At 44.7% G+C, this 25,259-nt stretch overlaps 4 protein-coding genes across 11 annotated transcripts in view; 2 read left to right on the top strand and 2 right to left on the bottom strand.

Annotated features, from left to right (window-relative positions):
* Positions 1–16,075, bottom strand: part of lrba (LPS-responsive vesicle trafficking, beach and anchor containing) — a 95,194-nt gene extending 79,119 nt beyond the window's left edge. For 5 of the 6 annotated variants that reach the window (XM_049720213.2, XM_049720218.2, XM_049720217.2 and 2 more), the window contains exons 1-21: positions 15,247–16,074; positions 8,648–8,879; positions 8,104–8,204; positions 7,805–7,900; positions 7,618–7,739; positions 7,426–7,552; positions 7,220–7,339; positions 6,608–6,754; positions 6,022–6,219; positions 5,777–5,910; positions 5,133–5,241; positions 4,867–5,019; positions 4,621–4,789; positions 4,483–4,556; positions 4,341–4,403; positions 4,089–4,186; positions 3,917–4,009; positions 3,716–3,824; positions 3,556–3,637; positions 2,145–2,268; positions 1,881–2,073 (exon numbers count right to left, since the gene is read on the bottom strand). In XM_049720213.2, coding sequence (XP_049576170.1) covers positions 1,881–2,073; positions 2,145–2,268; positions 3,556–3,637; positions 3,716–3,824; positions 3,917–4,009; positions 4,089–4,186; positions 4,341–4,403; positions 4,483–4,556; positions 4,621–4,789; positions 4,867–5,019; positions 5,133–5,241; positions 5,777–5,910; positions 6,022–6,219; positions 6,608–6,754; positions 7,220–7,339; positions 7,426–7,552; positions 7,618–7,739; positions 7,805–7,900; positions 8,104–8,204; positions 8,648–8,879; positions 15,247–15,396 — 2,694 coding nt within the window. In that variant the 5' untranslated portion in view covers positions 15,397–16,074. Of the gene's footprint in view, positions 1–1,880; positions 2,074–2,144; positions 2,269–3,555; positions 3,638–3,715; positions 3,825–3,916; positions 4,010–4,088; positions 4,187–4,340; positions 4,404–4,482; positions 4,557–4,620; positions 4,790–4,866; positions 5,020–5,132; positions 5,242–5,776; positions 5,911–6,021; positions 6,220–6,607; positions 6,755–7,219; positions 7,340–7,425; positions 7,553–7,617; positions 7,740–7,804; positions 7,901–8,103; positions 8,205–8,647; positions 8,880–15,246 lie in introns of all 6 variants that reach the window. The other variant, XM_049720214.1, reaches the window with a different exon arrangement.
* The window catches only part of tma16 (translation machinery associated 16 homolog), a 240,789-nt gene that overhangs the window by 134,325 nt on the left and 81,205 nt on the right, over positions 1–25,259 (top strand). The window lies entirely within an intron of this gene.
* Positions 16,704–18,751, top strand: rps3a (ribosomal protein S3A). The gene is made up of 6 exons (XM_049720250.1): positions 16,704–16,851; positions 17,465–17,568; positions 17,686–17,873; positions 18,040–18,248; positions 18,328–18,437; positions 18,576–18,751. The coding sequence occupies exons 1-6, from the start codon at positions 16,715–16,717 to the stop codon at positions 18,701–18,703; spliced, it is 876 nt and encodes a 291-aa protein (XP_049576207.1). The 5' UTR covers positions 16,704–16,714; the 3' UTR covers positions 18,704–18,751.
* Positions 18,867–24,946, bottom strand: sh3d19 (SH3 domain containing 19). Of its 3 annotated transcripts, none has more exons than XM_049720223.2 (18): positions 24,862–24,946; positions 23,231–23,270; positions 22,986–23,097; positions 22,717–22,861; positions 21,899–22,657; positions 21,570–21,641; positions 21,312–21,496; positions 21,206–21,249; positions 20,984–21,143; positions 20,872–20,913; positions 20,649–20,715; positions 20,355–20,485; positions 20,214–20,275; positions 19,877–20,112; positions 19,702–19,742; positions 19,437–19,614; positions 19,191–19,276; positions 18,867–19,110 (listed from the first exon to the last, which is right to left on the bottom strand). In XM_049720223.2, exons 1-18 carry the CDS (start codon positions 24,929–24,931, stop codon positions 19,003–19,005), a joined length of 2,538 nt encoding a protein of 845 aa, XP_049576180.1. In that variant the 5' UTR covers positions 24,932–24,946; the 3' UTR covers positions 18,867–19,002. The 3 variants fall into 3 exon arrangements, with proteins under 3 accessions (XP_049576180.1, XP_049576181.1, XP_049576183.1); XM_049720224.2 differs by having other exon boundaries at positions 21,206–21,246; XM_049720226.2 differs by having other exon boundaries at positions 22,717–22,840.

Genomic DNA, 25,259 nt, shown 5'->3' with positions numbered 1-25,259 from the left:
ATTCCGACAAAATCGAGCCAACTATGCATCACACAAACAAAAGAGGCTGGCGGTAAACACACCTCGGGACGGGTTGCCTCCAATTTGTCGCGCTTTTGACGCTAAAGAAACGAAATCGTGAAGTGGGAACATATTTGCCAAGGCGCGTACGCTCTCGGGAGGATGGCTCGTATTTATGAGCCCTCGTTCCTCCGGCGGGCGCCGCACCGCGCCGCTCAGATGAATATTCAATGGGCTCGGAGAGGAGAAGGGCTTCCTCGAGAGGGAAAAGGCGAGGGCGTGCGCCTAGCGACTCGTTTTCAAAGACACACACACACACACGCAGACGCAGCCCTGCAGCAGTGGGAGGAGAGAGCAACAGTGACAAACAGCTCGGGCGCTACAAAGGTGGCAGGAAATCTATCAAACGGGACAATAAAATTGCAATTGAGTTTCTTTAGCTTTTTTTATAGCGCATGCATGTATCTTTTGTGGCGAATCACAGCACTTGGAAGTGTGTGTTTGTGGGGCTGGAATCTCACAAAGGATAGATAGAAAGGGTGACACACACAAAAAAAAAAATACATAGCATTAAGCTTTGTGGAAAAAGAAAATTAAGGGTTAAGGGAAATACTCTTAGACAATAAACAGTGAGGTATATGACAATGTCTTGATAATATTTAATATATCTAAATAGGATTGAAAGAGTTTGCAATAGTATAAAGGTAAATATCTTTACAACTATAGAAAAAAAAATACAAAAAATAATTATTTTAAAAATACCAGATTTCCAAAACTATATATTGTTATGTACAATAATTTTCTACCAATTCATTTACTGGAATTAGATAAAATAGAATAAAGTTTCTTTAAAGATATTATCGTCTTGATCATACATAAAGTAAAATATATATTGGGAAAAAAAATTACTAAATTGGGGGGGAAGAAAAACATTACAAATACATTATTGTAAAACGTACAAGACTATTTTAATCATAATATTGCATATATCGACTCTAAAATGTATCAAGTAAAGAGGCATACTACATTTAATTCTTGATACCTGAATTAAATTAATACATACTTTAAATATAATGTAGCCAAGATGGTGTATATCTAAAAAAATATAAACATTTTACATTTTACTCACTTGAAAAAATAAAAATTCACTGTGACTATCTTTTTACAGTCGCTGAATCAAATAATTCAAATATTAGTTATATTATAAGTTATATTGATGTAAGACACCAGTCACTTGAGCATGCATTCCATCATACGCACTTTATTTTGATTCTAAGGCCCTTTGAAAGCACACACACACACACACACACACACACACACACACACACACACACGCACATAGCCTACTTGCGCCCCCTTCAGACTACCAACAATCCCTGCACCCACATTGTGTCAAGTGGGTGCCTCCCATCACAAGCACATCTTTAACTCACCCTTCACTCTGCTGAGGCTTTTAACCTCCCCCCAGACCACAACTCCACACCGTCCCACGGTTACTTTGCCGTTTTGGAACAGACGGCCGTAACGCGATAGCCACAATGACTTTTCTTCAAGCGCTAAACGGCGCTTTTTGCAAATGAGAAGTGCCAGCGGTTGATTTTCATCTGTGAAGGAAAGCCGGTCTATATGTAAATAAAGAGGCCAGATTGACTGGTCGCACTGCCTTCTTGGCTTTGATGCTACGATAATGGGACGGCTTCGGTTAGAACAGAAGGTGTGCTAATTTTGTGGGCCCCGCGTGATGCTAATGTTGCCGCTAACAGTGACTGGGCGTGTCTTGAAAAGTGTAGACGGGAAAACAAACCCTCATCGGTGTAGGAAATAATGACGAAGATGAATAAAGCGGAGTGTGACTTCCAGTGGTGTGTGAGCTCTCTGACCTTGGCGTGGGTGATGGACAGGGTGTCCACCCAAACGCGCCATCCGCCCCATTCGTACTTGATGGCGTGGTAGAGCAGGATGCGGAAGACGGCGTACACCATCTCGGTGACTTTCTGCTCCTCGCTGTTGCGCGGGTTGATGAAGCAGAGCGACAGCATCCACTCCTGCCACACGGAGCACTGCAGCAGGCTCCTGGGGGGGGGGGGGACATGCAGTGGCGTCAGGAGTGTGTGTGAGCGTGTGTGTGCACGTGTGTGTGTTACCTGCGGTTGTCTCGGCTGTTGCTGAACAGCTTGATCATGTCCGACAAGAAAACCTTGCGCACCTCCATGCTCTCTGGCGACAGTGTAGAGGTCTTCAGTAAGGCTGCTATGACCTTCAGAATCTCTGGAAAAAATATATATATTAGTGTTTTTTAGGATCTTGTTAAAGATTTTAGAAAGAGATGTTTTCTAGACGAAAAAATACATTTACTGAAATAAAATTGTATATTTTTTTTAAAAATGTTTTATTCATCATGGGAAAAGTCGGGAATACAAAATTAAATTTCATTTTTTTGTTGAGAAGACGTTCAAATTCATGAGCATATAGTCACATTTTCTCATTAGAAGTATATTGCAATATTAAATCTCAATATAACAGAAATAAATTTTAAAAAATGCTTTGTTTCAGAGAAAATATTTAATTATTCACAGAAAAAGTCCTAACTTTATACATCTTAAATTAGGGTAGTTTATTTGTTATATTTAAGATGTCACAATGATGGCAAAAGTTTTGAAAATGTTGGCCTTATTTTTTTTATAAAACAAACAAAAAAAAATGGCCTGTCGTTACTAGATTGGACATGATGTGCAAATCACTCCGTCACGATGCCAACTCTGGAAAATGGCGGGGCGAAGAGAAAATTGCACGTGTAGATGGCTATCTTACAGTAATGCTTAAGGTATTGCCGGGGCCCCCGTGGAAGCTTTGGTTCCAGTTAGTAGATGAATTACAGAGACAACGTCAGTGCTCGTTGGGGTTTGGGTTACACTCGTCTTTTCAGACCTCGCCGCTAACCATCCCCCTTTTAGCTGCGTCGTAGTTCCTACGACTAAAGTCGTGCAAATTACGAGTTGCTGCTGAACCTTCACTGCCAGAAAATTACCCCGGCAAGAAGACGGAGGCATGGCGTAACGCTCCCGTCTTGTTTGTCCAAGTTAATTTGAGGGAAACGGCATTTCCTCGGCGCAGTTTGATTGGCTCTGGCGTTCCTAAAGATGGCAATCAGAAAGCCGTTTTGAGACTTTGTCACAGATTAAAATCAAGACGAGGTGAGGGAGGGGCCGGGGGAAGCAGACCGCCGCTCTCTGGCCGGCCGTGGCTGCACATAATCAGCGTGGGACTGCAGCCGGACCTTGTCACATTAGAGAAGTTTGCTTGAGCTCGTGCCAGAGCCTTTTTGAAAACCAAAAAAATCGACTGACTGACTGCATGTGTTCCAGTGTAGAAATAGAAATGGAGGAGGGATCCCGCAAAACAAAGGCGCTTCTGAGCCAGAGCAGAACATAGGGGTCCTTTATTTAAGATGGCGTGTATTTTATTTTATTTTATTTTTTTAAAGAAAAAGAAAAACACCCTCGGGGTAGCAAATTTATGTGTTGGGGGGGTGATGATTTAAGGACAGGGACTTACGTGGGTTGACGATCTTAACAGTGGAGTCGGGGTCCGGATGCTGTTTATGGATCACTTGTGTGCAGATCTGCTCGGCGAGGATCTGAAGCGGGATTGGAGGAGAAATTCATAGACAATACATTCACATATCATTCTATGATGTCATTGAAGGTAAGCCGACCTCAAAGAGCACATTATAGGTGGTCATGGAAAACTGGGCCGAGTGGAGCATCAGCCTCTCCGTGAGCAAGGAAAAGAGACTGTGACTCAGCATGACCTCCGACTTCCTCCTGATAGAGAGAGAAGAAGAAAACAAAATGAATCAGAAGAAAAATAGATGCCTGGCAGCTTTCATTTGAGTGCGGGCTTGCATTGTGCTTACTTGGGTGGCAAATGTTTGAGGAAGTATCCCAAGACTTTGAGCGTCTGCACTCTGATGCCTTCGCTCTTGGATGCTAGAAGCTTGTAAATCACACTGCGACAGAAAATAAAACCAATTTCACACAAAGCCATTGATGAGCAATATTAACACAACGGCATGTGTACAACGATACCGAATGCCGTTGCGCTGGTCAAAGGCCTGCACCATGGAGCCGGGGTGTTCCGACATCAGTGCCACCAGCAATTGCAGCACATCCATGAGGTTGTCATCCTGTTGAGGGACAAAGACAAGTCATACGGCACATATTTTATAATTGTTCCAAGTAGACAAATATTTATAAAGATGCGTTACAGATTTTGTTAGCAGCAGCAAGAAACAAAGTGTTGAACAATGGCGCCATCTAGTGGCGATTTTGTACACTCACCTCATGCATGGTGAGGAGATAGTTGAGGATGCTCTGGAGCTCATCTTCTTTCACACCGTTGTCCTGAAACAACATTGTCACATTACGTCACATTGTTATGTCAAATGCTCAACACTAAAAAAGTATCCACCAGCTAGCTTACCTTCATTATGAGTTGCTTGACGAACAAAAGCAGAAAGGCCCTCAGCGCCAGCATTTCCTTTGGCCTTGGACCATCTGGGAAACAAGCAGATCGTTTGTCCATTGTGTGGCGTGTACGCCGGGCACTCAAATCACTTACCGAGGCCTTTGGGCACGACGCCGCTTCGGTCCTGCGGGTTGACCACCCAGTAGTAGTACTTGAGCGTGTGCATGACCTGCAGCACGGTGCCCACCCGGCGGATGGCGTTGTAGATGGTGACGGTGCTGATGAACTCGGTGGACAGGTACGTGTACAGAGTCACTTGCACCTGCGAGAGACCAAATACAAATATTCAGACTCTCGTTTGAGTCCTTAGCTAGCATATTTGCCATATGGCGTCGTTACCTTGGTCGGGGCATGGATCCAGATGGCGGGGTTGAACAGAATGTGGTCGCACAGCTGCTTGAGCAGCAGGATGCCGTTCTGCAAGTTGCTCAGGTACCTGGAGAAGGCCAGCACGATGTCCAGGACGGGCCGGGTCACGTGCACCTTAGACGACTGCAAATAGAAAATACACAAAAGAGGAAGGGGAGGGGGGAGTGATGATGTGTGTGAAGAATAAACTCGGAGTGACTGGGAATCAAAGCGGAGTTAACACTTATTGGACCAACCTTCTCCAAAGTGTATCCAATGACCAGGAAGCCTTTGCAGGCCAGGACCTGCTCTTGCATGGCCACCGAGTTCTTCAGCAGCTCCATCACAAAAGACAGCAGCGTGCAACTAGGAGACAAACGCACAAAGGGACAAAAAGAGTCACAACAGTGACAGACAGGAACAATAATCTGCGTGAGCTGCTGCTGACAAAGCCTGCGGTGCCATGGCGGCCGCGCACGACATGTGATGTGATTGAATGAGGGTGTCGCGTCCTCGTCGGAGCACACGGTGTCGCCTCGAGAAGGACGGAAGGGAGACGAGAGCGAAAAAGGCACGCAGGTAATTGGTGCAAAGCTCGCATGGGGGGGAAAAAAATAAATAAATTAGTGGTGAAACTCAGCAGAGCCTTCTGGAAAGTTAGGGAAAAAAATAGCACCGTTGATACTGAATTGTGTGGACATGTCCGACGTAAGAGAATTCACACAAAAAAAAGTCTCAGGGAGAAGAAAAAGAAGTTGGCCATTTTGGTTTGGGTCAAATAATAATAATAATAAAAAAATCTTGTCTTAAATGTGTCAGGCTGGCACATAGTTTGTGTTGACACACTGTGTTACTGTACACATCTTCTATATGTGAAGAGTACGAGCGTTTCCATAGTTACCAGACAGAGGTGTCCAGTTCTTGGCTGGAGGGCTGGCAGAAGTCCAGCTGTGCAAAGAGGGGGAAGAGGACCTGCACGCCACCGATGGAGTGAATGCCGCTCTGAACCGAGTGAGTCACCACCGCTTTCACGTCCTGCACAAACAAACAATTAAGTTACACGAGTCGACGAAGATCTCCTATCAGATTATAATAAAGTAGGTGACTAAAATATTCCATAAAAAAAATGGGGGGGGTAATTCTTACCTGCAGCATGAGCGCGTGCGGGGAATGCACGAAAATGGAGGCGTTGTCCTTGGGCGAGGACTCGAGGCAGAGTTGGGCATCGGTGGCGCGGGGGTTGTACGCAAAAGCGATGGCGGCAGACAGCTTGCCGTCGTACAGCAGCATCTTGTGGTGCTCGGCAAACAGCAAGTCGCTCTCGGCCTTGTACTTGAACGTGCCCTGAGGAGCAACCGGGAGAGGCAAGATGAGGAAAAAGAAAAGAAGGGTGAAGAAAAAAAAAAAAACAAGAGGCCTCAGAATAAAGTGACAGCCATCTGTCATTCCGTTGTGGCCCTCGGGTGCCTGAATAAATAGCACTGCTAATATAAAACATACAGCTGCAACACAAAGTGCGTCGATATTTTGTGTGCGTTACTCAAACATGTTCTTACAAACTATTATTACTATCAAGTGCTATTTTCGTCATTAAAATAAATGACACAATATTTTTTGTAGGGGATTAAGGGGAAGCTGAAACGGATTAATTGCATTTCCATTCATTTCAATGGGGAAAGATGATTTGGGTGCAAGACATTTTTATTTTTTTTTTGCAGATTTGCCGTGTCACCTGGTAGCCTGGCCCCAGCTGGTAGATTGCGAGGATCTGCGCAGCATTGAGCCCTTCTCCGAATAAGTAAACGGCGCCCATCTGGCCACAGAAGACCCGGTTGACGTCGGCCGTTTCGGACGATCCGAGGAAGCACTTGTCGAACGTCTGCGGGACAAAAGCATTTTTTTTTTTTTTAGCACTCCAACGAGCCCAAGAAATATTTTAAAGATAGAACGAAAAGATATTAAGATATGATGATGAAAAGAGATAAAAATAGAAGCAAAGATATGAGGACAATGTGCTATAAATATCCTCGATGCCAGCCTTGCTTGGCGTTCGCCGCCGGTTCTTTTGTGAACGTGATTGTAATCCGTCATGCTGTGACATCGGTCGGTGCATGCGTTGATTTGTGAGTGATTGGCAAAAAAATGAGTGATTCCACAAAAAAAAAAAATCGTTTTCAAGTCGTGGCACAGCCTTTCGTCGACTTTTAAAGCCACGCCCCCTTCCCCAACACGATGCTGCGGTTGAGTCACCCCATAATGGGCCCCCAGGGGTGCGGCACATTTTGCGCACACCTGCTTTAGACCAATTAGCGAGGCTCGAGCGAAGTTTTTTTTTTTTACTCACGTCGCTAGTGTTGACAAACCAGGCGATCTCTCCGAAGGACGCCAGCTCGCCGTTGACGTAGCAGCTAATTTCGCTGTTTTTCCAGCGGTTGTAGACGTGCACCAGGGTCACCATGTACCACTGAAGTGGAAGAAATGTCACATTTTGTAAACAAGAAAAAATAAAGGGATTATCTGAGAACTCGGAGTTCTTGGTTGCCATCTTACCTTCTGAGGTTTGAAGTCGTACTTGACACAGTGCTGGAATCCTTTGCCCTTGGTTTTCAGCGAGGTCACTATCAAACAACCGCCCACAAAATGCGCCGAGTAGCCGAGGCCTTTACTGGTGCGGAAACTGAATGGGAAAATAAATTGGGTAAGAAGATTTCAAAGGACGATGACGTGCCATGGAGAACTGACCAGTAGAGGTAAGGCTTGTCTTTATCCACATTGATGTTGTTGAGAGGGTCCATGCGGAGCCACGTGTGGAACGTGAAGCCATTCTGGTACGGCCATTTTGCTATGGGTGGAAGCGCTATCGCCTGTTGGTAAGCAACACCAAATTATTATTTTTGTGGGGCATGCTACGATATCGATGTGAACTTACGGCTGCGTTTTTGCCAGGAAAGCTGAAGAAGGAATCTGGGCCGTTCCTGTGAGCCATGTATTTCAACACCGACAGAAGTTTCACGGCGTGTCGAGGCTGAAAGATTTAAAAAAAATTAAAACACAAAAGGAATGCTCTGGACCAACATCAAGAGCCATCACCTCTGTGTGACAAGGACATTAATGCGGTGGGGCGGGGGAGGTCTGGGGTGAGGGCGAGGGGGGGGGGGGGGGGGGGGTGAGCGCTTCCAAGTACATTCTTCACATGTATGCTCGAGACAACAACCACCTCTGACTCACCCACTGGCCTTTCTCTCCTTGCAGCTTGCTGAAGAACAGCTTCAGCTCTTTGACCGTGATGCTGTAGCTGGCGAGCACGCCGAGCATGTCCACAAGCAAGTCTGAAAGGACAAAAAAAAAAAAAGTCACAGTAGTTCAACACGATGTTTTTTAACATGAATTCATGAACTTTAGATGATTGCGTATCAGAGGAACGATGTCAAAAGATGGAACATTTCCACTCGAGTTAACATCTACTTCCTCCTCACTTGACTGCACTGGTGCTGGAGGCCTTCGCTGTTTTCGCTGGCGAGAAGGGCACTGATGCAAACCCCGTCAGAAGAGATCCCGGTAATCTTAGCAATTTACCAAGGCGGTCCGACAGAGTCGTTGCAAAGCGGCACCGCAAGCCCAGCCAAGTATCCAAAAACAAGAATTGAGGCTGACAACAAATCAAACCTTTTCGGGCTACATTTTAGACTATCTTGAAATAAAAATGAGTCAAGCTTTTCGTGTGGCCCACAACTCCGATTATCAATTAAGGTTTAATATTGGCCTTGTGTACCAGCGATCATGCTGTCCGTGTTGGAGACGCGCTGCAGCACCAGCTGAATGAGGCCCACGTCGGTGCAGGCTTGCAGGTTGCGCACGCTCTTCTTCAGGATGGCGGTGAAGATGCTCCACACCTCCGCCTGGCAGGTGGGTTCGCACTTGTCCAGGAGCTCCACCATGCACACGATGCTCTCGGGTTCCTGGATGATGAAGTTCATCTCCAGGTCAAACTGGCCGCCCACCAGCTGGGAGAACGAGAGAAAGAAATGTTTTTTTTTTAGTTGACTCCCTCTTTAAATTTAAAAAAAAAAAAAAAAGACATCAATCTGCTGGCAAATAAATGTTGTCGGCCGCCATAAAAGTCACAATATCTCATTTTCAAATAGCGGCCGTGGCGTTTTTATTATCGAAGCCGGCCTCATCGAAAGGAGATAAGGAGAGTAACGAGATAGACGTCAAAATTAATTTCGACGGTGAGGCTCGTCGTATTCCGGATCAACGGCGTAAAACGAACACATGATGTACGAGGCGGCCATTACGTGGATGGCGGCGAGGACCGGAGGCTGTCCAATTAGAGCGCGGTGAGATTACGTGCTTGCGTGTTCCGCGAGAAATAAAGATGGCACGAAACAGCATTTCTCGTTTAACCTCGTGCCAGGATATGACATCATCCATCTCGTCAAAAAAAAAAAATATATCGTGGAATGACTGTTTCGCCGCTGACAAATAATGTCCAAACAAAATTACAGCACGTTACGTGATTGGGATAAGTGATGGAATGTGCCGGGCTTTGAAATGATGCCGAGCGTTCTTTAACTATCACATTAAAAGAAAGAAATAATGAATTTCCAGGTCACAGTGGCCTTGGCAGCATAAAAAAAAAAACACATTAATGCAAAAAATTCAATTATTTTCCACACGTTTGTACCAAGAGCATAAAAAAAGATATCAATTTGGTTGGCCAAATATGTCAAGCTGAAAAAAATTGAAGATGGAAAACGGCTTTATTTTTAACAAGTACCCAGTATAAAAAAAAATAAAAAAAAATTTACAAGGCCTGAACACACGTCACACACTTTTTCCAAAACAAACAATGACATGGGGTTCAGGTACGAATTGAGTGCAGCTGGGTCCAGATGCGCCATTAGCCTCTCCCGGGCGCCATTTTCTCCTCACAAAGTTCTGATTTATGAGTCTGCCACTCAAGGCGACTCATCCATCCATCATTGCCGACGGACGGCGAAGAGAAACTACGAAGACGCGGACACGCTCGGCATTAATTACGGAACGAGATTAGTCTCCGCTTTGATTCCGTGATGGAGCCAATCATGATCTGGACGTGTTATGTCACGCTGAGATCTTAAATTAATGTGATCTTCAGCAAGACCCCCTCCCTTTGTGGAGTTGTTTTACTTCAGCTGTGTGACAGCAAGCTTCACATTCGGATTGCGGCTGAACGGATGAATTCACAGTGACACACACACACACACACACACACACACAGAGTTTGGCTTGTTCCATCATTAGCATACAGTCGCTATATCAGGAGCAAGCACTGTGGTTGCCAGCTGCAGCCCGGACCCGAGTGTCTCTGTGCACCTAAACACTGTCGCCTTGTGGCAACCAGATCCTCCCCCCTGGCTTGGTAACCCAGTCCGGCTCTTCTCCACCATCCCCCCGAGGCCTACCTGAATTAATCATGGCCGAGCAGCCACCGAGGGCGCAAGACAAAGTACGTTCTCGATGGTCACCATGGAGAAGAACACGTGAGCGCGGCAGGGAAAGGTAGACCGAGTTTGGTTATTGTTTCGGGTTAGCGGAGGAATCGGCGCATTTTTTCGTCTAATCGAGAAATAACCACGGCCGTGTCCTCGGCCACCTGTGTCACGCCGGTCTGCCATTTTTTGCCGTAATCAATCATCAGCGTTCTCGCCTGACTGCCCCTCACAATTTCGAATAGCCACTCAGCCCAAAAACATACACAAAAAAAAAATCACTGCTGTACTCCAATTCGAGATTCTTTATTTCAAAAGCCTGATCAAGGGCAAACACAAACAAAACACCGGCTGTCAAGTTCCACATGACAACATCCGATCCACGAGTAGCGATATCAACCTTTCCGACAAGAGCGAGGCCGAAAAACACTCAAACGAGCTGTCAGAGCGACGAGGCGCCGGTGGCCTACTTTTTTTTTTTTTTCTCCCCCCCCCCCAACAGCCCTTTAAACGCATCCTCTTTTTAACGAGCCATCTCATCAAACCAAAGGCGCTTGGATGAGCGCATCGGTCCACGAGAGCGACGTTGGTCACGGACAGATCGCACGTGAGCCATTTTGGCGTCGGCGGGAGGTCAGGCAAATAATCTGATCTGAGCGATGCTTAAAGAGGAAGGGGGGGGGGGGGGTTCCTGTTTGCAGGACATTACATAAAAAAATGATAGAAAAGCATTCTTGCAATAATAATATTTAATAATAATAACAGCTTTAGCAGAAGTAATTAAGAAAGTGTTAAGTGGAATTCCGTTGATATCCAATTTATTATTTCACAAATAATGCGATCTGCCATATACCAAATTTGACTCCGAAAATTGTGTGCAACCACACACACACGTGCTAACGGCAAATCCCAGGACTAATTTATACCACACTGACCTTATTATGCTTGATCACTCTCATTACAGTTCCCAGCAGAAGCGTTAGCGCTTATGATACGTTTCACACAGGAAGGCACTCGAACGCACCGCTTCGTTTTCTCCGATCTGCTAGTCAAAACAAATCACGCGGCCACTTGATGAACTTTATCCAGGAGTGGCGGAAAACAATGACCTCGAATAGAGTGGCCCGCAAAGTGGAATAAATAAAGTTCAAATCATTGGACTCGGAAGCATTTGGATATTCAGATGGGGAGATTTGACAACCAAATAATAAAATGTGTTGAGGGGGAAAAAAAGCAAAGACAATATTTTTCTAAGAATATCTTCAAAAGAGCTTCAATGGCAGCTTGGGATGGTTCCACCACTTGAGGATCCGTTCTGCATCAGAGAAGCAAGAAGGGAAATGGCTTTTCAGGAAATGAGTCTTAATACTTGACTAATTTTGCCCCGACAAAATCATCATCACGGATAAGCTGCTCAAACTTCAAAGTTGCGCAACGCATGAAAACTCGAAACGCTTGGCATTCGTCGGGGTCATGCTGAAGAATGCGAGAGTGGCCAAGAGGCGTGGACGGAAAGGAGGCGATTGGATCTGAAAACAAACAAAGAATTTCCTTGTTGGGTACACGCCGTGAGCTGACCACCACGTTTGCTGGAGTGGCATTTGCAAAATTTGAGAAACTGCCATGGATGAGTCAGTCCGACTCAACCAGACTCTCTTTTTTTTCTGTTTGTTCTAAAACCAGTATTGCAGGTATTGCCTTTTGTAATCGACGCCCTCATTATGGCAGTTAGAAACCTTAACCGATCTACACGTTTGGTGTTGGCAAGAAAAAGTGCTCCATTAAAAAGAAAAAAGTTGTGGTGTATCGGAAGCGGTGTGTGTCTGACGATTATTTACTAATGTCATGGATGGATGGAAATGTGGATGATTTACTTGGGGGAAAATCCTGGAGGGGGGATCTGGAGCATGATCGTCACTACATTTTTAAAATCGTTTTAGTGCGGAATACAATTTGTCGTAAGTAATAACTGACCCCAGAATACGTTTATCTCTTGGATCAGTCAAGTTAATGGAGAGCTAATGAAAATTCAGAGGGCGGAAAACTCATTTCACACCGCCAATTATTTGCCAGTGACGACTTACGGTAAGACTCAAAACAATTTGACTTGGCTGAAAATTACCGATACTAGCTCAGGATGTCTGAAACATTTCCAGATTGGTTATTATCCAATCGCTGTGCTCATCCAGTACAAAGTAGCACCTTACGCTAACTAGCATGCTAGCACAAAATATTGTGACATCACACCATAGACACTTTGTTTGGGGTACATAAAATTCACTTTATAGTTCCTGAGCACCCAGATGACCATAAAGCAATACTGGAGCAGCAAATAGGTGAGTTTTTCGGGGGGGGGTAAGTGAAATGCAGTCTATTGAATGGTGCAAAGAGAAGCAAGAGTGAAGATGTTTGCAGCGTGACCTTGCCTTCAGGTAAAACCACATTCCAGACCAATAACTCGTCAAACTCCAGCGGATCAGCCGGGAGTCCGGCTGCCAGGCCAGCTGTCTGTCCTTCACTTGAACCAAACCGACTCGCCGTTGCCTCAAAGTGACATCGGTTGCTGATGCTAAAGGCTAAACCGTTTTTCACCCTTTTAGAATATTCTTTTTAAACTAACCTAAAACAATGAACATCTTTTTATCTCAACCCAAAAAAAAAAACAGTTATTTTTCTTTTCATTATAATAATCTGGACCTCGTCCATTTCTTGACTATTGCGGCAAGAAACTGTCCGAGACCAACCCATGGTCGTCCCATCTTTACCTGCAGTACATCGTAAGAGTCGGAAAGACACACAAGCTATGACCTTACTAAAAAAAATAAAACAACTTCCCGATTGAAAAAGAGAGTCAAACATTTACAAGCCATTTTCCCAGGAGGTGTCGAGACAAAGTTGACCTTTGGACAGCTAACAAAGAGTCAAAAGGTTCTGCTTCATTTGAGTTGGTCAAAGCCAGTTCCCAAGGTGCCTATGTAAACACACGCCTGAAATTTTATTCATATACAGATTTGAAGTTTACGTTCTCGTCTTTTCATTAGCGATATAATGCTAACATCAAGCCGATGAGCATCTTCTAAAAATAGCTTACCGGTGATTGAGCATCGTGATTTCCTTGTAATGTTGTCAAAGTGACCAATTTTAAATCTTTGTATGACATGTTCGTTAACATACGGTATGTACGGAATAGTATTTTTTTATGGGATGGTACAGTTTGTTTTATTGGCACTTGTTTGTTTTTAATCTGCCAGTGTGTCTAATCTATCGACCGCAGACTAGTAATAATGAGCTTTGGTGAGCGAGAAAGCGACGGTGGAAAACCACAAAACGGGTTAACGGTGATCGAAAGCCGCGTGGCTCGGAAGTAGGCCAGTGACTCACACCGGGGCCCGATACTCTCCATCTTTTGTGTTCTCACAGGAGGACGTAAACGTCAGAGGTTAAAATCATTTATGTATGACAGGATGCAAATTCTTGGCTATATTTACAGTATGCAAAAATGTGTTTTGTAAGCTTTACAACCCGTAGATAACCGCACACACACTGCAGTTGATGGCGGGGGGGGGAAACAATTTCTTTTGATTACTTCTAAAAGCATAAAACGAGCGAATATGTTTTGATGAGTTTCACCGTAGGTCACACAAAGACTACATGAGCGCTCTAATAAAAAGGCTATTTTTGGAATCTTGCTCCGAAATGCGACAACATGGTATCAAAGCCCGGAATAATAGGAAAGTAGTAATTAGTGTCAAGGAAATATCGTGCTTCAGGGAGGAGAGAAGCAGAAGCGTACTTTCAGTTTCACTTTTCACTGTACGTGAGGTGCATTTAAAATAAAAATAAAAAAACACCAACAAAACAGGACATCAATCGATGAATTAAAAATTATGATTCCACCATCAGCAAATAATTGCATTCTGAAAAAATTGTGAAAACTGAACAAATGGTCATCGACATCCCGGAATCGATTCCAAGCTAGTAAGGCTCCCGATATTTTGAATTCCTACAAGCTTCTTCTCAGGCGTGACACACTACAACAGATTTTACCGTACCATACGATAAACTTGTCACTGTGACAAAGCAGTTTTGCAGGTTCTCCCTTCCCCACCGCCGCCACCCCATCCCCCGTCCTGCCACCAAACCGGCCCAGCTCCAGTTGCATGTCGCCCTTCACCCTTTTCCGGTTTTGTCGCCCTCTCCAGGAAAAACTTTCGATTTGAGAATCCTGTCAGGACGCCACCAGACGAAGTAAGATAAGGACAGATAGAGGTGGACAACAGGTTGTACGCCAACAAATACTGACCTGGATATGTCACAAGCCAATGTGCTCCTGGCAATGAGGATCCTGACACCAGTCATCACGTCGCATTCGATTTACCACTTGCACATTTTAATTTCTGTACGCGTCAACGCTAATAATTACTCACTGTGCTATCTGTCCCTTAATACAACTGACACTTATGCACAACGGCAGCTTATTTAATAGTGAGTGATTCCCAGCGTAGTGACGGATCATCATAAAAGTCAGAGAAAAATCAACAAAATGCAAAAATACTCTTGAAAAATCTCAACATTATTAATTGCTTGACATTTTAAAATTCATTATCTGCTGTATAGAATGATGTGGTGGTCCAGATCTGGCCCCCAGGCCTCGAGTTAGACACCAGTGTTCTAGAATTGACCCAAAGATGAAATGCAAATTCATCAATTCAAGGACACTGCTTGACAAGCAGCGGATGGGATTTGACAGTGAAAAGCAGCATGACAGGAGTGTGTATTTTAGTGTGTGTACAGTGTTAACAAGACATATCACTCTCTCCCCCAACATGTCACGATGATCCATCCCAGCATGAAGGTGCTACCTGGGGCCTATTCTGAGCACGCATAATCAGCTTACCAGGTTGAACACTGTCTCCACGACGTCTCGGTTGGAAACTTCCCCAACTTCCATGAGGCCGGCCAGCACGGCGAATTTCATCCGGATACCTCGGATGGGTACAGCGGGGTTGAGCGGCAAATTGCCCGGCGTGACCTCCTCGCTCGCCATTGCTCAAGGTGGGAGGGCAGGTGGCGTCCACAGGTAAAGCCACCTGTTCGCCTCCAATGGCGGAGGTGCTCAGTCAAAGGCGGAAAGGGAGCGAAAAGGCTCGCTTTAATGTCCCTCCGGAGTTGGTGGTGGTAGTCTAAAGGCACATAAGCAAGAGAAGCTTCCTCGCCATTCGATATAAATAAAGTCAAAGTACAAAGAGTGCCGCTCCGTTGTCCACGAACTATTCCTCTTCGAGTCCGTAACTTGATAGCCCACAGGCGGATTAATGCCGTCCAAAGGAGAAGCCAGGGGTGAGGTAATGGTCGGGGGTGGCAGGTAGAACCACAGCTTGCCTTTCCCCGACGCTCGCTTCCTTGGAAAGCCTCCAAAAAAGAGCCACTGTACAACCGGCGGAAGTTGCTATTGTCACTGAGTCCCTACACTTGACAGGTAGCGGCGCCAAACTCTCAAAGCTCGCTTAGACGCCAAATGAACCTCCGCGTACGGAAGAGGAGAGGTGGGAAGGGTGGTGTCCGGTCGTCTCGTCGAGCCGGGAAAGTCCACTCAAGCCCGGCTGAAGAGAGTGAAGCGTTCACCCAGCTGTTCGCTGCGTCCGCCCTTCGCTTCCTGATATGCGCCCCGGTAGCTTTCAGACCGTCACCGCCATGACAGTAGAAGCCCGCGAGTGAGGAAGTATGCGCATGCGCGCCGAGGAGTAGTCAGTCGGAGCGGGCTGGTTCCGCTCAAGAGGTGGCGAGCGCGGCAGGTGTGCGGCTCAGGTGTCGCCAGAATTAAACGTCAAAGTTTTTTTATTTTATTTCTGTAGTCCTCCATGAAAGCATAATCCCAGTTTTGTATCTAATCAAAACATTTACAAGCATCTGCTTTTACTTTGTAAATCGAGAAATAATATTTACTAGTTTTACTCACAAACCAGTAACTGAATCATAATCATTTTGTTAGCGCATTTCCTGCGGTGTTAATTTGTATTCATTTCCTGTTTTTTAATAAATTGTTACTTGACAAAAATTTGATGGATTAATCCATTATTAAATAAAAGGTGGTGAAAGGTGTTTTTTTTAGGGGGGGGCGGTGCTATCAAGTTAAATTGCAGGTTGCCACTTTATTTCATGTTCTGTATTAATAGGACGTACTTTGACGTTAACCAAAAATTAAATCTCATGAAAACCGGTTGCGAAATGAGTAAATTGTGATTTATCTTCAATCTACATACATGCATTACCTTTGAAGGAAACATTGCCCTTACCAATGTGGCCGTCGTAGGCACGTCGCTGGGCCAGCACATCGCTCTCGAGTAGGCATCGCGAGAGGACAAATGAGCCTCGATCTCGTTCTCTTGAATTCTCGCGCGATTTCTTCTTCTCCTCCTCTTTCACTCCCTGTAGCCAACATGGCAGTCGGCAAGAATAAGAGGCTGACTAAAGGCGGCAAAAAGGGTGCCAAAAAGAAGATGTAAGTACGAAATTCACCCAGCGGAGTATCAGTGAATCTGCACACTTCAGATTATTACACAAAACGTAATAAAAGAAGGGCGGATGAACGGGATATTTAGCGGATAACTTGGGCTACCGTCGTCGACGCAGGCCTGCGTCGGTCGAGCGTTGGCCTCAGCCATTACAATGTCATGCTCGTTGATATATTTAATTGTAGGTTTATGCCGTAATTAACTTTAATATTAACCGCCTACTGATAACCAGAAGTCTATTCAATCTTCTTGGAGGTTTGACAAGCGTTTCCCGGAGCTAATGCATGTTAGCACGGCGTTAGTCGGCGTCACGTTTACTACCGTATTAACTCTTCGAATGCGGTGCTAGTTCTGTACACTTGGGTGATGGTGTCTAGATAAAACTGCATATGTTGTTGAATTTATGTAGTGACTTGAAGTTTAAATTAGTTGTGAGCGAAAGGAGTCACAAGTGGTGTTTAGCTAATTTTAGGTAACAAAGACGCACTCCAACTAGTTCACACCATGTTTGGAATTTTAAATGTTGTATCCTCTATAGAGGTAATGTTTTTTTTCCCTGGCATCCTTTAAATCTTAACTAAAAATGTGTTTTTTCTCCAGTGTGGATCCCTTCTCCAAAAAAGACTGGTATGATGTCAAGGCACCAGCCATGTTCATCATCCGCAATCTTGGCAAGACGTTGGTCACCAGGACTCAGGGAACCAGTAAGTTTAATATTCTAGAACAGCTTAACTTTATTTGGGGTTCATCAAATGGGCTGTATGGCGATTTCCTGACTGCTTAAACGGCCTCAAACGTTTTTGTACCTTCTTTGTTCCCAGGAATCGCCTCAGACGGTCTGAAGGGTCGCGTGTTCGAAGTGAGCCTCGCTGACCTGCAGAACGACGAGGTCGCCTTCCGCAAGTTCAAGCTGATCACGGAGGATGTTCAGGGCAAAAACTGCCTCACCAACTTCCACGGCATGGACTTAACCCGTGACAAGATGTGCTCCATGGTCAAGAAGTGGCAGGTAACACCATCTGTGGACAGAACATTCACATCCAGCATCTCCATTGTTTTGCAGTTTTATCCGATTAGCAGATGGCACAAAAATTGATTCGCCGATCAAAATACTGGATCGTTGCAGCCCTGTTATATAGTGCCTAAACCTGAGGTGGTTCCCAATGTTTCCCCAGACCATGATCGAGGCCCATGTGGACGTGAAGACCACAGATGCTTACCTGCTGCGTCTCTTCTGCGTGGGCTTCACCAAGAAGCGCACCAACCAGATCCGCAAGACCTCGTACGCCCAGCACCAGCAAGTGCGCCAGATCCGCAAGAAGATGGTAGAGATCATGACCCGCGAGGTGCAAACCAACGACCTGAAGGAGGTCGTTAACAAGCTGTGAGTGGCGCGCAGTCGTGTTTGGGCCGTTGGTGTCCCTTCTGATATTGACGTTTTGGTATTTGGGGTTTTCTTTCAGGATCCCTGACAGCATTGGCAAGGACATCGAGAAGGCCTGCCAGTCCATCTACCCCCTGCACGATGTCTACGTCCGCAAAGTCAAAATGTTGAAGAAGCCCAAGTTTGAACGTAAGCCGCAATTCTAAACTCTGCCTTTAGGTTGAATATTACAAATAATAATTATATGAATTGATATTTACATCTGCGCGCCGCTAGTTGTTTAGTTCATCCTGGCTGTTAAATACATTGCCTGTGTTTCTTCCACAGTGGGCAAATTGATGGAGCTCCACGGCGAGGGCAGTTCAGGCAGCGCTGCCAAAGCAACCGGAGACGACACCGGAGCCAAGGTGGAGAGGGCAGACGGTTACGAGCCCCCCATCCAGGAGTCTGTCTAGAAATAAAAGCCCTGACAGATTTAATAATAAAAAAATGTAAATGACCAATTTTGGACTTGTCTTTTTGTCATTGCTGTTCAATTAAAAGCTCAAGCCCTTGCAATGCTTGTAAAATTATAAATTGTCTTTTTTTATTGTTGCAATGCAGAGATAAACCACTAGATGGTGCTAGTGCACAGCTATTTTATTTACAGAATTAGTTGTCAAAGAACACAGTTAGAAATGTAATGCAGCAGAAAACATTCGCTAATGTCAAATACTGCATTGTACAACAATTGGCTGAGGTGTGGGTCAATATATCAGAGCACTTGAATGTAATTTTTAGGCACTAGGGCCCGTTTGCCTCTCAAGTCACCCAGGAACCATTCGTCATCCATGGACTCCAGGTTAGTGATGATGTCACCGATCTGCAAAGCAATCAATTAAAAAATGTCAAGATGCTATAATGCTTTGATACATATTTGAAAAATATCCTTGAAAAAATGACCTGCAGAGATAGCTCCTCGTCGCAGTCTGAAGTGAAGTCGTACATGGCCCTTCCCTTCACTCCTTCAGGGGGTGACGTTGGACCAGCTCATCATAAAATAAATTTAAAAAAACTTACACACTGATAATGAGCACGACACTGCCACCTACTGTAGTGGATGTGCAATTACACTATTCTAGCAGTCCAGCCTAGAGTCTAACTGGAAAAACTGGAATCTCTAACAACCGTCATGTGTGGACGTCATACCTGTGCGACTCTCCACAAAAGCCTTCGGAAAGATTCCTTCTTTGCCGTTGAGTCTTCCGCAGCTCCACTCGTCATCGATGTGCTTGGTCACGAGGATGCTATCGCCTCGCTTGAAAGACAGCTCGTCCTCCGCCTCGCCCTCAAAGTCGTGTCGAGCCTGCGCCCATTCCACCGACGACTGAGGGGGCAACACGATAAAAGATTTGACAGCTCGGATATCGAAAAACCCAGAAATTGGGTCACCGTAATTATAAACGTGGGCTACCTGAGCTGGCTTGAGAGCTTCTGACTGATTACTGACCATGCCTGTGAATAAAGAGGCGCACAATTATGCTCTGAATAATACGCTATAATAATAATATTTTAAATCAAAGAGTTAGACTGAGGAAATTACTCAAAATGTTACATATTTTTTGAATGTTGGCTGTATGTCTTCTTACCTGGCAATGCGACCTTCTTGACAGTAGCCCGACTTTGCTGCCTAGCGGGGACTGGCGGCAGATCTTCCACAACTTCTACAAAGTTGAGAGGGAAAATTCCAGAAGCGGCGCCCAACTGGCCGCGGGCCCACTCGTTGCCCTCGTAGGCCTGCAGCTGGATCACGTCGCCCTCCGCGAACGATAACTCCTCGCCGCTCTCACCGGCGAAATCAAAGCGGGCCACGCATCTTGGACCGCTTCATACATCAAAAAGACATGCAAGAAGTCAAATAAAAATAAAACTGGATTAAAAAAAAAAAATAGGGCGCAAGAATGTTTTAAAGAAAAGAAAACTGACCTGACTTTAGCAGAAAGTGGTTTTGGTTTCTTATCCGGGACAGGTTTGGGTGGTGCACCTGACTAATTAGAGAAAGAACACAATGATAAACTTTTTTTTTTTTTTTTTTGACACTATAGATGACGACTGTCTCTTACTTACCATCACTTTGACAAAGTTAACTGGGAAGTAACCAGTGGATCCTTTACAAGTCCCCTTGCACCATTCACCATTCACACGCTCCACCATGGTGATGATGTCACCGGCCTTCAAGCCCAGCTCTCCTGGACCCTCTAACGAAACCACAAAAAAAAAAATCTCCATGAAATAAAAAAAAATCACTAGAACTACATTTAACCAGACCGCATTCCATTTAGGAGCAAGCAAATTTGTAGTATTTTCATCTGTGGTGTATTTTTGCAATGCTATCCAACAAAAAAACAAAATGGAGGTCACCTGGAGTGAAGTCATGTAAGGCTTGAACGATTTGTCCATTTTCTTTCTTGCCAGTGGGACCTGCAGCCTGCACAAACAAGCGCAAGGTCTCCAAGGTTTTAGACCAGAGGAACTTCAGGGACACTGACTTTAATTAGCCAATGGGTGGGTTGTTAGCAAGCGCTACGAATCCTGCCTAGCAACATGCGACAATTTGACTCATTGAATAAAAAGCCCATCTGACCTGGAATGACGGTTCTCCGGTGGAGTCTGGGGTGTGTGGAAGCTTTGGGAAGGACACACAAATTAAAAATGGAGTCATGGGAACAGGGAGGTGCGTTCGGGGATCTCCTCACTGTGAATTTGTCATAGAGACGATGACCCTGGACAGGTCTGGGAGGGAGAAGGAAACCTTTGGAGGGCTTGGCAGCCTGCACGCTTGGCGGCGGCGGTCGTCCCGGACCGGGTTTTGCTGGAGGTGGGCGCGGTGGGAGCGTTCTTTTTATGCTCTGATGCCTGAAGAATAACAAAATGGCGTCAATTTTTTTTCAAAAAGGGAGATTTTCACTTCGACTCACCGATTTGGCAGCGACGGAGCCCGCTTGACACTTAACGGTCCCTGCTGAGAAACACGACAAGTATTCATGCTCCGTTTAGTTTTTGTGCTCGGAAAAAAATCCATACCTGGGTTGAGATGCTGGGTAAGGACTTTTGCTTGGGCACGGGTGCCGTGTTTCGGGGGCTGACAGGTGCCAGACCTGGAAGTGGAGGAGGATTGCCCACAGGTACTCGAACTGGAAGAGGAGGAGGATCGCCGACAGGTGTCCGAACTGGAAGTGGAGGAGGATTGCCCTGAAGACTCTCTGTGGCTGATGGGACATAGCATGTTATTTTTCGTAGCGCTTTGCTAGCATGCTTTTTATTTTTAGCTAAGCGACTCACAGATTTGGCTGGGGACTCGAATAGTGGTGGGCCTTCTTGTTAGAGACGGTCTCGCTTTGATAGGAGCGGGATCTGAGGTCACAAAGCAAGAAATACGCACGTTTTTAAATCGTAAAATAGCTAATTGTCGTTAGCATCTTAGTCTAGTTTTGATAGCAATGGCTAGGCTCGTTGTGCTGAGCTTTAGCACTTTCAGCTAACCTTTAGCACTTTGAGGTTTCTCAGAAATGCAAAGTGCATTATGAATAAAATGTATTATTATTATTATTCAAATTCTACATTCACTGCTTGAGCATTTGTGATTGAAACTGAACCATAATTTCACTTACTTGCCGGAGTGACGGCATAGTCGCTAGCGGCGGAGTTGTGGTTGTTGATGTTGAGGTTGGCCTTCAGCGGTTCCTTGGTCGGCTCCGCCGGCCGTCTCGGCGGCAAAGGTGGCTCCTCGTCGTGGATGCTGTAGTCTCTTGTCAACGACGGGGGGCGCGAGCGGAACCCGGGTCCCCCCTTTGTGAGCAGGGTCTCCAATTCTTCTCGCACGGGATTTCCGGCGGGTTTCTGAGATGCCAGGGGAGGTTTAGCGGACACTGGTGGCCCCACAGCCTTTCTGGGTGGAGGCTGCGGTCTGATCGGTTCTGAGGCACTCGCAGGCTCAGGGGCGAGCTGGCTCTCGAAGGCCTGGATCTTGGACTGGATGTTTCGATGACTGTTCATCTCGCCATGAAGTTGTTCCTCCTGATTTTCTTGGTCTCCGTTGGGACTAAAGACCTCCAGCAGCTGCTTCAGATACCTATTTGAGTCTCTAGCAACGGTCAGGAGATCATCATCTTCAAGTTTGAACAATGTCTGAAAGTTATCTTCTGTCTGTTTTCTGGATTTTACACGAGGACGCGGGACAGGTCTTGGCTCGAAGCTAGGAACAGAAAAACTCGTTGAGTCCGGTTGCACGGTGGTCTCCCAGTGGACGGTGACCGATCTGTTGCACTGATCGCTTGAGTCCCGTCTTTCTTGCGACTTTTGTGGACCACTTTTCCAAGAACTTTCAGGTCCAGTCAAGGATGGTTTTGGAGGTTTTTGCGGCTTTTTACCTGAGGAAGAATCACACTCAGATGGGAAAACTCTCAGTGCATCATCCAGTGGTTTTTACCGGCTGGTTTCTCCTTGTCGGGGTCAGTCTGTGTATAGCAGGTCGCGGCGCTACAGTAAAAAGCACGTCGAGGGGCAGCAGTGGGCTGAACAATGTGCTCCTCTCTGGTCTTTTCTTGAATCACCTGGTCATAGGATGGTGGGGGCTGAGTTGTGGAAAACAGAAACTTTAGCAAGATGATTTCTAAACTTTGAATCCCAGAGAATCAACACTTCCAAAGTGTCTCAAAAATTTGGCATCTCCCTCACATGAACTAAGCGAGAACAAACCTGGATGCCTGAGGACCAGATGGATTGAGGGGGTGAAGAAAAGAACTCGGAAAATGCGTTTGAGAACCAGTTGTCGTCATCCAGAGCTTCCGCTGAGATGATCTCCGGTCGCCTTTGAAAACACACCATTTAGAATACCAAAATCCACAAAGAATCATTCAAATAAAAAGTAGCTCCTGCTTTTGTCAAATAAAAGACTTTAAAGATATGCGACTAGGATAAATCATCACATAATCACAACTTACCAGTGTTGGAAAAGGTCTGCTTTGTTTCTGTCAAGATGATCTGTGAAGATGAACAGAAGGTTGCCATTTTAATGAATAGTGTGTTGCCAGGTAAGAATCCTGCAACTAGCTAGCTGCTACAATGCAACACCAGCAATGCAAGTGAACGTGAAAGTCTGGATGTCATAATGTGAAAACCAGAAATTTAAACTATTCACTTTAATGATGAGGTGCAAAGTACAAGCCCTGGATTTTGCTCCAATATCAACTTCAAACAAAATGGCTGCCTTCCTGTTTTATTTCATTTCCAATAATATTTCTTTATTTTTAAAACCGTTGGCATTTTTGTTTGTAAATCTTTTTCTCGTGCTGTTTCTATTGACAGATTGTTGAATAAGTATTTTAAAAAGAAACAGTGAAGTCGTTGGGATTAAAAATTAACCCACCTAATTACCATCTACAAAAATGAATGGAGAAAATACAAAGGTCAAAAACAAAGCCCTCATTTGATTTAAAGCGAATAGAATTATTTTTGGTTAAAGGAATCTATATATGAAGCACCTATCACATGTGTTACTTGTTTGCTATTTTTTTTTTATCATTTGTTTTTAGCCTGACATAGCTTTCAAACTACCGCCACTTCCTTGTTTTAAACAAGAAGACAAGAGAGCTCTTTTGACACGCTCCTTACCTTCTGAGGAGCTTTCTGGAATATGTCAAGTCCACTATTAAGTTGGTTTCAATTTGAATTCTCTCCGATGGATGAACTAGTAAAACTGAATGTCTTTATACCGACCGGTGTGTGTGACAAAAAAAACAAAAAATTAAAGGCACACCCCCACAATCACCATGTTCAAATCAGGTGGAATGCTGTCAGTCAAGAAGGTGGAGCCCGAGCCACACAACAATGCTCAGGTGGAAAAAAAAAACATAAAAAAATAAGGAAGTACATCAAAGATATCGTAATAAAATAATAAAATGATAATAATCACAATGATAATAAAAAAAAATCACTGGCAAGTCATTCAAGTAAAAACATCTGACAAAAATTAAATAAGAATTAAAAAACTAAATAAATATTCAACAATTGCACAAAGTGAACGACATTGTATACTGTATTGTGTCGTGATGTTTATGTGTGAGTGGACACGAGTGAAGCTGCTGAGGTCAGCGAAATACTTTTTCCCCCCCATCACAGCTGTGTCTGTGCCACTCTAACACATGCTGACATTGACTACATGCTTTGGACCACAACAGCCGCACACACACACACACACAGCACAGCAGCTGCACAACAAACCATCTGCCTCCCTCTTTAAACTCACAAATCAGATTATTAAAGGTGCCTTGAGATGCCAGACAATTTATTCCATGACCACACTCGAAACTACAAATCGATTGTATCGCAAATCATCTTCCCCCATTGAAATGAATGGAAAAGCCATTAATCCGTACCAGAATGTTTTGATAAGGAAAATATATTTTACAGCCATCACACAGCACTTGTAATATTTTATGTTTGATCTAGACTTGCAAATCAAAGCATAAATCATCTAAATTATGGTTTAATATTCATATACCAACACACTATTGTGTGTCTACGCACTATTACAGTCAATTTGACTTTTATTTTGTATTGTAAACTAATCTACCTGTTGCTTGGTTGATGGCGTGGTGAATTTCAGTATGGTCCTCTTCTTCTCCGCGCCTCACTTCAGCCATTATGAAAACAATGAAGAGTAACAAATTACAAAATAGTAATTAATACGTGTTGCCTTGAGAATGTGTGTGCGTCCACGGCTGTCACAGTGGTCCTGCCAACTGCGGTAATTTGTGTGGGTGGGACCCCGCAACAGGGTGGACCCCACCTCCCCACCAAAATGATGGGCGACTACGGGATTAACGCAATAAATTTGTTTCATATCATTTAAACCCAAATACAATCAAATACTGTTACTATAATAATCCACTGTACATTAAATGATAATACTTTATCACGCCATATCATAGCATTACATACAATTGTTTTCGAACTTTTGACACTAGAGGG

Source organism: Syngnathus scovelli, chromosome 5 (assembly GCF_024217435.2).
Source record: "Syngnathus scovelli strain Florida chromosome 5, RoL_Ssco_1.2, whole genome shotgun sequence".
Taxonomy (NCBI): domain Eukaryota; kingdom Metazoa; phylum Chordata; class Actinopteri; order Syngnathiformes; family Syngnathidae; genus Syngnathus; species Syngnathus scovelli.
The sequence above is the reverse complement of the archived record's forward strand: the minus strand, read 5'-3'. Positions and strand labels throughout refer to the sequence as shown.

What these genes read in the sequence shown, in the direction of transcription:
- sh3d19 (XM_049720223.2), bottom strand. Translation starts at nt 24,931, where the DNA reads ATGGCTGAAGTGAGGCGCGGAGAAGAAGAGGACCATACTGAAATTCAC. An exon ending in TCGAGTCCCCAGCCAAATCT is followed by an intron (nt 21,497 to 21,569) that starts GTGAGTCGCTTA and finishes ATGTCCCATCAG; the next exon opens with CCACAGAGAGTCTTCAGGGC. An exon ending in CTTACATGACTTCACTCCAG is followed by an intron (nt 20,486 to 20,648) that starts GTGACCTCCATT and finishes TGGTTTCGTTAG; the next exon opens with AGGGTCCAGGAGAGCTGGGC.
- rps3a (XM_049720250.1), top strand. Translation starts at nt 16,715, where the DNA reads ATGAGCCTCGATCTCGTTCTCTTGAATTCTCGCGCGATTTCTTCTTCT. An exon ending in CACCAGGACTCAGGGAACCA is followed by an intron (nt 17,569 to 17,685) that starts GTAAGTTTAATA and finishes CTTTGTTCCCAG; the next exon opens with GAATCGCCTCAGACGGTCTG. An exon ending in AAGGAGGTCGTTAACAAGCT is followed by an intron (nt 18,249 to 18,327) that starts GTGAGTGGCGCG and finishes GTTTTCTTTCAG; the next exon opens with GATCCCTGACAGCATTGGCA.